At 39.7% G+C, this 16,903-nt stretch overlaps 2 protein-coding genes across 5 annotated transcripts in view; both read left to right on the top strand.

Annotated features, from left to right (window-relative positions):
* Positions 1-16,903, top strand: part of HSPA9 (heat shock protein family A (Hsp70) member 9) — a 139,942-nt gene that overhangs the window by 82,186 nt on the left and 40,853 nt on the right. The window lies entirely within an intron of this gene.
* The window catches only part of FBXW11 (F-box and WD repeat domain containing 11), a 67,771-nt gene that overhangs the window by 11,478 nt on the left and 39,390 nt on the right, over positions 1-16,903 (top strand). For 2 of the 4 annotated variants that reach the window (XM_051631439.1, XM_051631438.1), the window contains one exon: positions 5,032-5,133. The exons of the other annotated variants lie outside the window; for them this stretch is intronic. In XM_051631439.1, the coding sequence (XP_051487399.1) occupies positions 5,083-5,133 (51 nt within the window). In that variant the 5' untranslated portion in view covers positions 5,032-5,082. The remainder of the gene's footprint in view (positions 1-5,031; positions 5,134-16,903) is intronic. 4 annotated transcript variants of the gene reach the window in all.

The raw sequence follows: 16,903 nt of genomic DNA, 5'->3' as shown, positions 1-16,903 counted from the left end.
TAAGAGAGCTTTCTTGGCCTGAGAATGTAGCTGTTATAAAATTGAAGCAGAACACTGCAATGCATGTGTAAAACTCCATGGATTTTGGAAATGCATTGACTGAATGGTACTGAAACAGCCTTCCAAATCAGCCACTCAAGACTGGACGTGGGGTTGCATTTTGGATGTGGAAAAGGTAGTAGTGTGACAGCACTGATCCCAGCAAACTTGTATGGAGCATGTGAATACACTGCACCTCTCAAGGGACAACTTGGTTTTGAAATGAGCACAGGAAGAGTACAAAGTACTGCTGTTGGTCTGATGTAAAATGCTGCCTTGTTTTCGAGTACCTCAGCAACAATACTGAATGTTGTGCCAAAAAGTGCAGCACAGTGAATGTGGTGTCCTAGTGCAAGCCAGGCTGTCACTTGTGGAACACACCTATTTGTGTCACGTGCATGTCCCCACACTTTATTTCCAATTACATATTCACACCTAAGAGCACACCTTGACATTTTTACTTGTCCACCTCTTGCAAGTATTCAGGCTACTCGTTCTGATGTCTAGTTGGTTTCACACTGTTCTGCTTGTTGCTATTTTGAATGAACCAGGTAAGAGCTGGATGGGATTCCACCTAGCAAAAAGGGGATGGAGTTTGCTGAGTAGTTGGCAACTATCCACTGCTGAGTGTAAAATAATGCTGAAGGCCCTTCAACAGTGTTACTCATTATGTTTTTTTTTTTCAGTCTTATTGTGGCTAATGCTGATTTTTGAGAAACTAAGGTCTGAGGTTGAGACTAATTTGACTTTGTATACCTTCCATAAACAGTTGTACTGCCCTTGGGTCTAATTTTGCTTTTCAGAGTACCCCTTTTTCAGCATTGAATCTGAGCTGGGAGATGAGCCTGTTGTTCCTAGCCATAGAGGGTGATATGCAGAACAGCATTTACCTCGTAAATTTATCAATATTTAGGGCTAGTGGAAATAAAGAAGTATCAGTTCTGTTGGTCTGGGCCTACATCAAAGTCAACTAAACATTGAATTACTAATGTTGAATAGTATGCAGGTTTCTTACAGCCAACAACCTGAAGAGATCTGAGAATGAAGGTTGAAGTTTTGTGGTTGTACCTTTTTGGCCAGTCCAAATATCAGTGTGTAGCCCTGTGGACATCCAGAGCATGAAGAAACCTCACTGAGGAGCTGGTTTGTTGTCACGGGGAAGTTGGGAAAAGCGTTTCAGACTTCAGTCTTTGTGACCTCGAATGGTTTGTTAGGTTCTTATGTTCATTTTGTAACAAACTACGTAAGAAAGAAGTTGTTGCAGGAGGAATTAATTCATTTTAATTAGTGATGCTTCTTAATGAAATGGAGTGAATTAGAGCCTTCATCTGTTTTGCTGTGTTTTTCTTTGAAATTCCAAGATACCTCCCCTCACCAATCTTTTTTGGTCTAGAAACTGATTTACAAAAGCAAGGGTATTTTGGACTTAAGCCCAGAACTTCCCAAGCTGTAAACACACCAACAAATTTTGATGCCTTAAATTATCTTGTAGAAATAATATTAATGTGGTGAAAAATTCCAAGTTTTAGAAATACTTTATAAAACTTCCAGCAACAAGGCTTGGCTATGTAAATGCTTTCATTCTTAATTATGGCATTGCAGTATTTCCATCACTGGATATCCAAAGTGTATTAGTTCCATCAGGAACACAGCCTAGATAGTCTGTATTCATTTCTTGAGCAATTTAGTGAGCTTTATTGGATAAATGGGTGAATCTTTCTTTTTTTTCTTGTTAAGGAGTAAGTAAGTGTGAGGTTTTCTGTTTGGACATAACTCTTAATTTCAAGTGCACTGAAATGAAAGGTTTCTGGATGTTTTACAGTGCTGTAACAAACTAGCAGTGCTGTGCACCTAGAGGAAGTACAAGGTGAATATAAACTCTGGATTGTTCAGGGCTGATAGGTTGAGGTATTTTTGGAGCCTCTGGCCTAAAAGTTACCACCTACAAAGCTATTTATTGGAAGATGACTGCTGTGTGCTTGACTATTAATATTTGAAGCTCTTAACATCTGACGTTTAAATATATTGAAGCATATTCCTTTCTTACTGATACTCCTGAGAATTGAGTTTCCAATACAAATGCAAGCACTTGTGTAGGTTCTTAAATTTGAGATTTAAGATTTCAACCTAAATCTTGAAATGTAATTCCTGAGGCTGCACCACCAATGCAGTTCTTTGTGTGTAGACTGACAACCAATTATATGGGGCATCTAAAAGATCAGAATGAAGGTTTCTCTTTTGGTCTTTATTCATTTAGTTGGTTCCTTAAAATTGTGAGTTTTGGTTGGCCTTAATCTTAACCTGCATGGTTCTGTTCACTGCCAGTGGGCTGGACACTGGCTTACCTGTGCATTTAGGAGTGTGTCCGTTGGCCAGGGTTTTCCTTTTCTCAAACTTTATTAAATAGTGCTGCAGCTCCCTGGGATCCTGACAGAAGGCAAGTGGAAAGTGAAGTCCTAACTTCAGGCTTTTGTTATGCACAAATGAAATCTTAAGTGCACTAGTGTGAGGTTTTTTTAACGACAGTTCCTGGGCATGCAGGGTCAAGTACTAACATGTCAGTGAAGCACAAATATTTGCATGTTCCTGTTACAGTGTGAAGTAGAATGCAATATTTAATTAGTAGCATTGTGCAATATTGTTGCTACAGCTCAGTGTCTAGTGATTTTTTTTTATAAATCCTTTTATTCAGGTTTCATGGTACTGTAGAGAGGTTTCTGTGTGGCATGGAAATGGCCTCTGTGTCCAGTGTATTTTGAAACAAATTTTAAAATTGTTCATAAGTTACCCATATTTCTTCTGTGCTCTTAAAGTTTAGTTTATTTAGGTGAGTAGTTTCTAGAAGGAAACACAGTCTAGTAAATTAAACCAGTGATTTTTAACTTATAATTTGTGAACTCCTGCAGGTGTAGATGAATTATGCACATTATACACAGTTTTGTACCTCTTACCTGGAAGTCTTGGGAAAGAATTCTCAATCAATGACTTTTACTAAGTGATATGAGCAGAATTAATATTTTTACTGGGCCTGTATCTTGAAAAATGCAAACATTTATTTGGGCTTTAATGAATACCTGCAGTGAGGCACTGAATTTAGATTGTTCAGTGTTGTGAACACACCATTCAGGTATTGTGCCAAATAGAATTAAATAAGGAAACAGATTAGAAAGGAAGTTTCTTGAATTATACACACCTGTTCTGATGCAGAGCTGTGAAGGTTTGGTCTGCATAAGATCGTGCATCTTCAGTTTCATGATGAGGAGGTTAAACAGTACATCATACCTTTCTTTAAAAATACAGAAAGCTTTTCTGGTGTCTGGGCTATTTCAGTACAATTCTGGGAATTGCTAGTGTGAGGACATGTGAAAGTAAATTATTGCAAAGTAGTTACAAATATATGGGATTAATCACTTGATAGCTAATGAAAACCCACATTTCTGTAAAATTGAAACAAGGAACATACATAAAACTGTGGTTTGTTTGTTTTTTATATGTATTGAAGGAAGACTAGTACAATATAGCATAAATCTGTTTATTTTAACCTCTATCTAAGGTACATGCACCCACTCATCACCTGACAAGTGCACAGTACAGAACATCCGTATGGAATTTCAACTTTCCTGCTGGAAAAGAGGAGAGAGAATTTCACTGTGTTTTGGTGCTCCTAGGGTCATTCTTCTCCTGGTTTTGCTTTAGTTTCTCTCCCTAGCATGGAGATGAAAATATTAGGCTTTTTTTTTGTTTTATTCATAAGATACAAAGGACATTTTTAACCTCCCTCCTTCCCCTCCTTACTGGTTCAAGAACTGCTTTCTCTGAGTCTTCACCTCTGGTTATTCCATGTTCAACTTTGATCTGTGTGGGATTTTTCTTCTAAAGATTTGGTGTTTGTTGTAACTAAATTTTGAGCCTGCATGGAAAATATTGAAAGCGAAGTCTGTGCCAAATTTCAGAGCTGGGTTTGTGCACTGCTTGATAGTGAGTAATTGAATCCTCTTCCCTAACTTTATCTGATGGTTGCGTAGTGTCTGTGCTGTTCTGTCCTTAAAAGGAACTGTGAAACAATATTGTGTGGCTATAAAAGATTGGGGGAGTCTGTCTCATCAAAGCTCTTCAGCTTTAGAAAAGAAACAAGAGGGATTTCCAGACTTTTCCTAACTTATTGTCAGCAATGTGGAGTCTGGTAGTTAAGCTTGGTTCTTTCTGGCTTGGGTGGTGGTACAAATAATGAATGTAGTTAGGGTGTAAATTGGCTGTAGGGTACCTTCAATTGGTAATGCAAACTTTTTTTCCCCCATAAGCCATTTAATCTGGATACTCTGCATCTTGACTAAGCAGAACTTGGTCTTGCAACTTGAACTGAGCCGAAGTGGTGTTCCTCTTTAAAAATACTGAATTTTTGGGTTATGCCAGTGTCCCATAGACTGTAACCTCAGAAGTTCATGTAGGTTTTGCTGTCAGAATAAATAAGCACAAAATGTTTCAGAAAGTTGAGACAGTGCGGGGTGCCAAACCTCTAATGACTGAAATTCCTCCAGGTTGTGATCTAAAGACTTCCCCCCTAGTGGAAAGCTCCTGCACTTCTGTTTCCCAGGGTGATGCCAGAGGTAAAAGCCCTGCAAGCCATTCTGGCCAGGCCAGTTTGCTGGGCACGGCATCACCCCCCGCAGCAGAACTGCTCTTGTCCATGGGCCCAGACTGTAAAAACTCTGATACTACTGGGAGCAGGTTACAAATTTCGGCTGGGCACTAAAGCCAAGCAGCTGCAAATGAGGCAAATCAGCTCGTTACCCTTGACAGGACAGAGGGATGGCTTCTTCTCTGAAAAGGATCCTTCAGTTGTTATTTTACCCTTGGCTGCTAACCTTGTGATTAATGTGGAAATAACATAGATAAGTACCCACGTTAAGATACTAATGAGTTGCCTGCCTTGAGTGATTTGTTGTGGCATCTAACTGCTTCTTCTCTTCCTTCCTTTTTGTCACCCTGCAGTGTTCTGTGCCAAGGTCTTTGTGGCTAGGCTGCTCCAACCTGGTAGAGAGCATGTGCGCACTGAGATGCCTGCAGAGCATGCCCAGTGTCAGATGTCTCCAGGTGCCTTTCTTCTTTCTTGTTGTAAATGTTATGCGTATGCTGTTGAACATTTGTTAAACTCTCAGGACTCTGTTTAATCAAATTGTTAAGTCTGCTAAATGTTTGTTGTGCATCCTTTTCTGAAATCTTCTACTTAAACTGCCATTTGTAGGAGCGAACCTTAAGAGGGCTTTCTGTGCTGTGTAGGCTCCTGGGGGGGATGGTGAGCTTGTGTGTTTTATTGCCTGCTTACTGAAGTTGTGATATAAGTAGCATAGTTGTGCATGTTGCCTGCCACGTTTTGCTTTCTCATTTAATTTAAAAAAAAAACAAAACAAGCCAAAACATAATGAGCTTTGCCATTTCTCTGAAACTGCAATGAACTGACTAGCCTGTGATATTTGTGTGATTTCATTTAGCAAGGTTAAGCTTTTTATTTTCTCCAAAGGGTAATCCTGGTTATAGCCTTTCATTACAGGGGTTGGTTATGTTTGAATGCAGGATCATTAGGATGGAATCCTGGAGCTCTCCAAGTTCCTCTGTTAATTTAGCTTCTTAACTTTAAAAAAGTGAAGAGCAAGGGAGTTAGCTCTGCACAGAAGAGCACTATGTCTCAAGTTCTCTGTTCCTTTTCTTTTAGTGAGCTGTTGAAGCTGAGCCTGTGTGACTTATAGATGGGGGAATTGCTGCTGTTTCTTTGCTGGTTTGGGAGGGATGGAAAATGATAAAAAGGAACATTTTTGATACCAGTTAACAATTTAGAACTCTGGGGATATTTAGTTTGGAAAGAAAATGCAGAACATGTGTAGTAATTGTGTGGCAGTTCCTGATGTGTTTCTGAATGTAACATTTTTAGCAGAACATAACTATTAGCATTTTTAATAACACAGTAGGGCTATTCAGTGGCTCAGTCTTTCATGTGTACAAAACAAAAACTTAGAAGAAACTGGTTTTTGTGAATGAAAACTTAAACATTCAGTTTTGTTTGCAGTCAGTCAGGCCGAGTTCAGACTCTGGGTAACATGAGTGTCTTGCCTTCCACATTTATTTAAAACCTCTCCTCTTGCCTGCAGAATGTGCCATTTGAGTTCCAGCAAACTTGAGTTTCAGGATAGGAAAAGTTTTGCTGCCAATAGTTATCTTCTAAATGCTGGATGTTGATCTTGGTTTCATGGACTACAAGCCTTGGGGAGGGCTAGCTGCAGGACCCCCACACAGGGAATTTTAAAAAGAAATCTCTGCAAACACCTGGTTTGGGAATTTCAAGGACACCTTAATGATGAATCTGAGAACTTAATGGCTGCCCCAGGTTCTTACAAATCACCTCTCTGGAAATTTCTCTTAGCACATCAGGACAAATTAACTGTTTTTTTTTTTTTCTCCCCACTAAACTTTTTATTAGCAAACAGAAAAAAACTCCATATATTCAATTGAAATAATAGTAAACCTATTTATTATGAGCACTTTTTTTTCCTTTCTGTTACAGTGTCTCTCAGTATGTACATGGTAGTTAACTGTAAATTAAAGAGGTGAAAGCTCAGACCAGGCTGGGCAGTAGATTAATTAATGCAGAATACATTGTATTACAACCTTCTGTTGATAATACCAGATAAAATACATACCAGTCTGTTCATGAGCATACTGCTTTATACACAAGGGTGTTGGAAGCTTGTTATCACACAGATGTGGTGTCATACATAATTAAAAACCATGGCTAATGTGGCTGTTAAGTCAGGATGTTTCACTCTGAAAAATTTCTTAAAAATGGACTGTTTTCAGGAATTGTTAGAGGTCTGTCAGCTTTCATGAAAACCACATTTGAAGTTCCAGTTAATTTGTGTAGGCTTTTTGCTCCCTGTGCCTGTAGGAGTTTAACAATCCCAGAACATTTTTCAACTACAGCTAAGAGAGTTAACAAATTTCAGTAATGAAGTCCCTCACTGCAAGGACAACCACATTGTTCAAGCTGGTGGGTTGCTCTGAAGCTGTTGAGAGCTCATTGTGTGGAAAGAAACCATTTTGTGTGTCCAGCCTGTTGCACTTCAGGAGTTACTGAGGAGGGGTTTCAGTAAGGTGTTTCACCCCTCTGCCTGTTGCAGGACATATGCTTTCCTGGGGGGTTGTTTAGAAAACAAGAGGGATAACTGTCCTAAGCAGGTACCTATGGGGGATGCTGCTTGGTAAGATGTAGAGAGAGCTCTTTTAATTTGAATTTTGTTCCAAAATGAAGGCATTTGTTGTTCTAATTTTTTTTTTTTTTCTTCCTAAGAACTGCAATTAGGAGTAAATTTTTTTAAATCTTTTGGAAGCATCTGTGGGAGATATTTTTTAAAAAAAAGCTTCTCCTTTCAGGCATGTGACTCGGTGATGCCCAAAGGGGAACTTGGAAATGAAAGTGGCACCAGTTGGTTTTCCCCATTTTTAATTTTGGTACCATGACCTGCCCTTGATTGTTTCCTGAGCTATAAGCCCACATGTAAGAACAGGTAGGGCAGATATACCAGGAGCACACACTCAATTAGCATAATTGTGATTAATAGGAAGTACTAAGAGGGAAATACAGAAGCCCTTCAGTGATTCACAGAGGTTACCTGGGGGTTTTATCTGTTATTGTGTGGATATGTAGAGTAATTAGAGAATGGACTAGAAAGAGGAGGAAAAAAACCCTAATCTTAAATCTGGAGCTTTGTAGAATTTCTTCAGGAAGCTCTTTTTCAGTCTTAGTGGTTTTTCAAACATTGAGGCTTCAAGGAATAATCTGTCATCAGTCTAAAGAAGAAGGCAGAGATTACGTTTGTTTGTGCCTTTCCATAATGCTGTTAACAACCATAAAACCTAACAAGGCTTTTCTAAAATCAAGCTGTAACATTTAAGCTAGTATCTTGTGATGCCAGTAGGTTTTTGGTGTTTCCTTTCTCTACTGCAGAAAAATACCTTTATAGTTGCTGGAGTTTACTGGAGAAATATTTCCTTTCTGCATTCTGTGAGCTGTTAGTAAATGGACAAGAGAGAGATAGTTTATTAAAAAAATAATTGTTCCCATTTGTGGTACTTGAAGTTTGCCCTCATCTATTCTGATTTTCAGTGTAATTAATTTGAAAATAAAGTCCTCTCCAGTTATTATCACTTGCTATTGTTCTATTGAAAATCATATATTAAATGCAGTTCATAATACTTGAAGCTGTTATATGTTCTGAGGCCTTGTTTTTAACTATGTAATTATCTTTAATAGTGTTTTTGTACCAGGGAGCTTAGCATTATGAACACATTTGGATTCCAATAGCTGCTGTTTTCATCCTCTCTTTGATATGTATTTGACTGCAAGATTCAAAGCATACTGATCTCTTATTTAGGTGTTTAGTGGAAATGGTTCTATTACCAGTTATGTAAGGCAACTATGGATACTGTCTTCCATAGCTTCATCCCCATGGATCATTGCAGTGGTCTTGAACATACTCTGTCACTCTGATTTGAGAAACAGCTTCAACAGCTCTGTCACACAGAGAGAAATGTCCAGTGTTGTTGGCTCTGTAAGTAAACATCACCAGTGTGAATTGAAGACTAATCATTAAGCAGCAGAAGATAAGTACCCTTTGAATTATTGTATAATGTGGGACATGATGAGATAATACTTGGGAATAAATTATTAGATAGTTGTAGTGAAATTAACCTAGTAACCAAATACTGCTCAACCAACTCTTTGTTGTATTCAATTATGCTTATCCTTGACTTTTTTTTAAGACATCATTGTGTCTCTCTTCCAAAACAACTCTGCTTAGTTTTTTCTTGCTTATTTAGATCCCCCCAACATGTTCGTTTTTTTCCTATGCCTTTCCATTTATTGTCCTTAATGTTTTCATCCTGATTGTATGGTGTGTCCTGCTCTTCCTTTTATGTTCACAAGTGGGGTAGGTAGCTTGGAAGGTTTCGCAGAGCACTGATTTACTTCAGGAAGAATAAACTTCTCACTGCCAGAGCTTCCAGTGTGAGAAGTCACCTTGCTTCTCCAGAGGTCAGGATTTACCATTCCTGTAGTGGCCTTTACAGGCTTGAAGCTACCCTGACTCCTCCTGCTCCTGTTGCTCAGTGGTCCAGAGGCTTGTGACAGTGCCTTTCTCTTTACCTGTCCTTTATCCTTGGCTGCTGCACCGTCCAGCTCAGATCAAAGTTTTCCTTGATCTCCATTTTCACTCTTACACCATGTGTCCCGGTGATGGACAAACAGTAGGAAGGTGACATTGACTTCATTCTTGCCACTGTCATTCCTGTTTATAAAGACGGGTGTATTGATTTACTCTCCATAACTGGAAGCTGTCTTCACAAATACGTCGTTTTAAAAGCCTTTTGAATTGGCCAATTCATAATTTATTACTGTTCTGTAGAATTTACTATTTGCCAGTGGCAAGTGGAGTTTGGGAGTGTTAGGGGTTTAATATTTATTCCTTACAGTAGCATTCCCTGCAAAGGAATTTATTTGTTAGCAATAAGGAGTCTTAGTGCTATCACTAAGTGGTATCACTTAGTGCTATCACAGCTGAAGACAGCCACAAAGAAGGAAATTATTCTGTTTATTGGTAAGACCAATTTAGCATTGACTTGCTTAGGCTTCTATTTGTTATTCTTTTCTATTTGAGCTTCTCTTGGCTGATGTTTCTGTTCAGATACCAGAAGGAAGTACAACAACAGAAACTATAGTTGGAAAAAATTGTACTCGGAGAACAAAGAATTCCAATTTATTTACATGAAAACTTCATCATCCTTTTCACAGTACAAATTCAGGCATGGGACATGATGCAGTATTCTTCAAATGGCAATGAGTGCAGTAGATGCATTTTGCTAAAACCTTTTCCTGTGGTGCATGGAATCACGAATCGGAAGATGATGAATAGCCTGTCGCTGGGTACTCTGCATCCTTTTGAAAATCTTACTCTTCTGTGCAGCTGTTAAAATGACTTGTCATAGCCAGACAATTGCTTTGCTTCTTCTGTTAGGTTTGAAGTAATTTACAAATACCTCTTTGACATGTTTTCTGGTGTTTTGCCTCAAAACAGTTGAACTGTTAGCATTACTTTTTTAAAAGTAACCAACAATCCAACAGGTCCATTAAAAAGAAATGCATAATTGGTTCCTTTTTTTTTTTTTAAAGGAACAAAATGTTCTCTCCAATATCTGAAATATTTGTGCTTGTCTCTGTGTTTTAAACAGGCTTCTTTCTGAGACAGGAAGCTTTAGAACTAACCACAGTATTGTAGAAGCAATTAAAGATACCCCTGCAGTAGACCTATTGCCTTTTTGTGCAGTGAGATGGCCCAAATTCCTCCATTTGTAGATGTAAAAGTGTCCAGTTTTCTCTCTGTTAACCAGCAGCAGTGCTTCCAAGTATTGTTGTTTCTTCTGGCTGAATCTAGGGTCTCCTCTCAAAATTAGTAGCAGTTTGGGTGTTCTCAGCAATTTCTCATAGTATCTTTTTTTTAGTTCTTAGTATGTGTGTTGCAGACTTGGAGAACTGATCTCACAGCTCACTTTGGTGATAGTGATGTATATTATAGCAGGTATTTTGCAAAGGAAAAAACCCCTTCATTTTACCTTTTTTTCACCTCCCCCCCCTCTCTTTGTGCTTCAGTGCAAAGACATCCCTGTGATCTCTGCCAGAGCACATTCCAGTATCCCAGTGAGTTCCTTGGGAGTGGAGAGCCCAGCATGTATTCCAGATGCAGGGCAGTGGCTGCAGGGGTGACAGCAGCTTGCTGTGCTGCTTCCTGCTGCTGTGGCCACAGCTTGTTGCTGGGTCTAGACACCAGCATGATAAGCAACTGTAAATGGCAGGGATTGTTTTTTATCTAAGCATGATTTATTATCTGAAGGAAAGTGTGATGATAAGCAGTTTTTCCAGTCATCCTTTGTGCATCTGAGTGCTTTCAGTTTTATGACTGTAATGATTAACTGAGCCAGTTCCTGCTTAAGGGCAAAACGAGAGACCTTTTCTTCATTGGGTCAGTTGCTTATTTTTAAGAGAAGAGAGTGGTTACTTACTACATTTCAGCCAGCGAGCTACAAACCAGAGCTGTTCCTCGGTAGTTTCCCTAGCAGAGGGACAGAAGATTGACTTGGACAGAAGAGTGACTCCATTCAGGGGCCTGCTTCTCTTTCTAAACAGCTTTTCAAGGTATCTTGAAAAGTTATCTTGTGCTGTTAGTTGGTGGGCAGTTCTCTCACCTTTATTCTTTCTTCAGAAGCTGTCAGTATTCAAAAGACAGTAATGTACTTAATCAATAATCTTTATGGTAGAGATTAGGAGGAAGTGGTGATATGATCCCTCTTGAGAAGTTTCACTAAGCTGCAAAAGAGGCTGCTGAACATAGAAAAAGTAATGTGAGCTTTGACATCTGGTTCTTGCTCCTTCGGGTGACTTGCTAGCCAGCCTTTTACTAGTGTTAGAGATCACAATCTACTGTGTCTCAGACTGGGAAGGATATGTCCCTAAGGAGACAAGTGTATTTTTTGGAGATGGATTCATGTATCAACACAAGGTACCAGATCTTGCCTCAGTAAATCTGGAGCCGTTGCTTGTAACTGCAACAGATGAGCATCATCTAAAACATAAATTTGTTCCTCAGAATAGATAACACAATCACGCTCTGCTTAATGTATTTCACAAGTAGTGGGCAGGAGCTGCTGCTCCCTATATCTGTTATGATCTGCAGGAGACTATGGCTTTGAGTGGAGAGAGGTTGTTAGCCACACCTGTTTCTGCTTTCTCATACAGTCCTCTTCCTTGCAGGGGTTTGGTCTATTTCCCAGGAAAGAACTCTGAAGGAAAGAGAAAAATATAATGAGTATTTCCCACTAATTGTGTTGTGGAGTACCTTCACACAGCACTGGTAGATGACTTCTCAGAAAGGTCAGTGGCAGGAGGATCAGATCTCTCGCTTCTGGGGAATTAAGCAGCAGTCTTGATACCAGTGTTAGTCATGATTTTGCTGAGATATTAATAATTCCAGTCTAAGAGTCATCATTGTAAGGACATTTTATTCTTTCATTGTGAAGTTCCCCTGGTGCTTAGCAGGCAGATCATTGCCAGGTTTCCCTGGACCTCCTTTATTTTCATCCACTGAGTTGTTCTGTAGGTCTTCATGGCTGTGGAAGTCTCCACATATGTAGTTTGGTTTTTGTGGTCCTCTGAAATCGTAGTAGGCTCCAAAATAACATCAAAAGAGGCATCAGACTTGAGGACAGGACAGCTGTCTGCAAAGCCAACAGCAGGACTGAGCAGATTTTACGAATACCCATGGTCAAGTATGGAAGAAGTGGTACAGCAGAGAAAGGAGAAACTGTAACCAAGCCCATTTATTAATTTTCATAATATTTCTGTAGCAAAACAGTCGTGTTGCAAAGCCCAGCTGTGGAAAAGAATTACTTTGTGGCACAGGACGGGCTTCCAGTGCTTTGGACAAGTGGATTTTACAGATCTTTCAGAAGTTTTAATGTTGACTAAGATCAACCCCTTAGAAGGCACAAGCACAGACAAATTGTAGGGAAATTGGAAGACTGGAACAGAAGGCAAGGTTAGAATGCAAAAGGTATCTTAACAATAAAATATACTACTAGTAATTAGATCAAACAATAAAGGTTAACCATTAAAAATGTTGGCGACTTATGACTAAGTTTTATACTAGGCCTAGAACATGATCAAATTTAAAAGGATTCTTGAATCTTAAAACTTAATAATGGAAAATATTAAGTGCACCAGTAAAGACAAACAGAGAGTTAATGTCTCTCACCCTTGCTCAGCCCCAGCTGGGTGTCCCTGGTTGGGTTTTAATTTTCAAGAACTGTTCTCCCTGGTAGGTGTCCCTGCTGGAGAAGGGAAGGTCCAGCAACCTCCTGGGAAGGTGCATGGGAAGCCTGCCCACCAAAGGTGGGACCAGGCTTTGATAGAATGAAGTGGATTGTCTGCTGTCATGGAAGTACTTAGCTGTACCTCCAGTATCCCTCATTGGAGAGTAAAAGGGAAACAGTGGAAAACCCACAAAGACCCTGTTCTCACCAAGCCAACTCTTCTGTGTCTCTGTTCTTGTTTTATCTCCATTTCAGGCCTGATTATAGCTGGGCTGGTCTCCACGTTCTTCAACACCAGAGGGCAGCTGGTGGTATAGACATCAGCTTGGCTTCTGCTTGTACCTTTCAAGGTTGTTACCAGCTGAGAGTTTGCTAGGCCTTTTCCTTTCCCATGGAAATCTTTCCACTCCAGGCCTGGGGCTGCAACACTGGGAGGGAGACAAAAGCAATAGAACCATAGAGGGAAAGTGAGGCAGGTGTCTTGAGAGATGGAGTGTCCTTCTACAAACTTAGCTTTGAAGGTCGGAGTATTTTTGTCTGCTTTTAAAGGTATTTGACCTAGAGAATTTATTCAAGGCATATAATGCAAAAAACCTAATGTTAGAGGAATCTAAGTATAGTTTTGTACTCGTAAGCTCAGGTTGTTAGAGCAAATGTAATCTGAAAGTGTCAAGCTTATATGTTCATACGTGTTTTGGGCAAAAAGGCCAGATGTGTTTGAATTCGGTGCCTGAACACTGAAAAAGCAGGGTGCCTGCTGCTCAGTGATTGTCATCATTCTAATGTAGGGATGTTTATGTTGTCCTGCAGTAGCTATTAAATGCTTTCTGAGCCCTGTGAATTTCCAAGTTAGCCTTCAGTGTCGCCTGTCGGAAGCAAAAGCCCTCATAGATTCCAGGCCACAGAAACCGTAGCTGGCACTTTGTTTAGTGCCGTCCTTTTGTTCAGAAGGGGAAGAAACATTTTTCATATTGAAGTGTCATCAAACCCAGCTGTCTTGAGAAAGTGAGGAGCTGATGGCTGGCATGCTGTGGTGGTCACAGCTCTGGTTTCAGGGCCTGGTTGCACAACGTGCTGGTTTCGGCTGTCGCCTGCTTACCACGTTCTTTTCCTGTAATGTAAAGTAAGTCACTGATGTGATACAGATTAAAAATAATCTTCTGAAAAGAGGAACCTCAAACATTGGGCAACTGTTCCTCCAGTTCTCAAATCCTTTTCTGTAGAGTCGGATGTGCCTTCTGTATTAATCATCTGTATCTTGAAGTTGTAGGGGGAGAAGTGGTGCTGGCCTTTACAGGTCAAGAGCATTTAGACATCCTTTATATAAATCATGTGAAATCTAAATTATGCAATTGCACATTCCTTTTAATACCTAGATAAAATCAGCACTCAAATGCAGAGTGTCTGGCTAACCCCAGGCAAGGCTGAGTGGATATTTGAAAAAAACCAACTTTTTTTACATCTTGTATTACTGGAGGCTTTTTCCTTGAGCTGAAGTTAGTCTGCAGCCTTTTTTGAAATAAGGTTTTCTCCAGGTTTTTGATTGCTTGGGTATCAGCAACTACAAAACCACATTGAAATCGTGTGTAAGCAGAAGGTTGTGTTTCAGACAATTAGTGAGTGATTAGGATTTCCTGCATACTTATAATGAGTTGATACAATTTCATGAGCTGCCAGGTCTGAAATACGTTGCCACACATCTTTGGAGGGAAGAACTGGACTTAGAGCAGCATGGGATTCTTTCTTGGAGTAGCTGTCTGGTTTTAAGCTTCAGTTTTATTGACTGTTTCATTGTGATGGCTACTTTTTCTGTTTCTTCTGTGTGTAAATATTATTTTGCAAAAGACAAGTGATTGAGGGTTACTCCAATTTTATTCTTTCAGGCTCCTCAGCATTTTTGAGTAACCTTTTCATTACTTTTACAGAAAAGGTTTGTATAGAAACGTCTTCAAAATGTGGTTGAGGTTTTGCTGATCATTGGTGCAGAGCAGAACCCAAGGAATGAGAAGCAACTTTGATGGAGTTCTGGTGGCCAGGGAAAGCAAGGAGGGATGTAGACAAGAGTTCCATGATCTACTCTTAAAAACATTAGAGAAAATACACAGGCATGCTTGATGAAGGTGTTGAACATTTAATTGAAGCTTAGAACTTCTTTTGATTTCTGCAGTCCTAGTGCATTAGTATTTAATGCCAGGGAATTTGTAGCTGTGGGCTTGTAGATGTTTGGAGTTGCTTATTTTGAAATTGTTTTTCAGTTTTGTGTGCTTTGCTATGTGGCATTTGTGTTTGTTGCTCAGCCACTTTTCTCAAGCTGGAAGCACATGTCTGCTGCTCCTCCTCCTGTTCCATTTTATTGTTCTGTTTGAGGGTTAAAGGGCTGCAGATGTTTTCTAGATCTTGGGGTGAGACAAAGGTAATAAGCACCAGTGCATGTGTTTAAGTGGTAGTGGATGTAAAAAAAAATTCTTAGGTTTTGAAAAAAATTGCTTAATGGTCTGGATCTTTAACTGGCCGCAGTGTCTGTATTTCTGGTTCCTTCCTACAGCTTTTTAGACACCATTGTGTTGAGGGTTGTGCCTCTCTTCTGGCTGGCACCTTGAGGTCGCTACATTTGGAGGGAGCTGGTTTCACATGGAGCCAGCAGCAGAGATCTGGACCTAATTCCCTCCAGGAATTTTAACTTTGCCCCAGGCAGCCAAGTTGTAAATGTAGTTAATCCTAACACAGGCTAATTTATTTTTGATGAATCTGAAGTCATCTAATTACTAGCTCAGCCTGAAATTCGCTACTGAGGTGTTACCCTACTTTTAATCTGAAATACTGTGAAGGGGCTTATGAATTGTGTAGGGGAGAGTGCTGTGTTTTCTGCCTTGATTGCCCATGAGCAGAGAAAACTGTACAACTTCCAGTTTTTGTACACAGTAATTAGCATTTTGCCTTGCATCTAACTCGGGGTGGCCACCCAGTACAAAAGGCTTTTGGATGCTGCTGGTTCAGGGCTTTGACAGCTGAGTGCTGCAGTAGGAACAGTGTGCTTGAGGGGTGCACCAGCTCTAACTGCTTATGGAGTCCTTGAAGTCAGCAGCTGGTTGTGTGCTTGAGTTCCTGGGTTAAAGTGGCTCTGATAGATGTGCTGAGTTGAGCAGTCAGCAGTGAAAAGCAACTTTTTAGATAGTTTGTTTTCCTTTTACAAGTCCTATACATTAAGTAAATAAGTGCTATAAATAAGTAAATGGGAGGAGGTTTCCTGGCATCTGCTCTGAGTGCTTGTAATCTTGAGCCAATATTTTCCCCTCAAGTTTTTATTTGTGATTTTTTTTTAATAAGGGAAATAGAAGCCGAAGAGGCTCTTTAATAGGTATTGAGACAGTTTATAAGGTAGTAAATACTATTAATGTTTCCATTATACCAAAAAGAAATATTGATAATGCGAAAACAGTAATTGTAGCTGAGAACTTGAGGTAACTTCTTTTAATTAAAAAAAAAGTACTTTGCTCCTACTGTCTGTGTACATTTCTACAGCCAGTTTGTCATAACCATGTTTCTGATGTCAGCATTTTATAGTTACAGTTCTTATTTGCAGGCAGAAAGTACTTCTCTTCTGGGGTATTTATACTCTAGTGTTGTGAAAGTTAATTCAAAGATGTTTTAGGAAAGTGATTGCAACCCTTTCCAGTGATACCAATGATAAGCCTGATGACTGCTTTAATATACTATTTAAGTGTTGAGATTTTTCTGCTCTGGGCAAGAACGTGCGTTGCTGTTGTACTGCACACAGCCAGTGTCTGCCAGGGAGGGCTGGGTGACCTTATGGTTAAAGGCATGGACTGAGACAGCTGGAAAACAAGCAGCACTTGTAAGCTGAAGGTATAATTAAACCTCCAATTAGGCTGGGAAAGGTCTGCAGAGTCCAGCTGGTTAGAAAATAAAGGCAGTTTTCATCTAAAGTAAA

This window comes from Apus apus, chromosome 13 (assembly GCF_020740795.1).
Source record: "Apus apus isolate bApuApu2 chromosome 13, bApuApu2.pri.cur, whole genome shotgun sequence".
Lineage (NCBI taxonomy): Eukaryota > Metazoa > Chordata > Aves > Apodiformes > Apodidae > Apus > Apus apus.
This window is presented reverse-complemented; position numbering and strand designations above follow the sequence as displayed.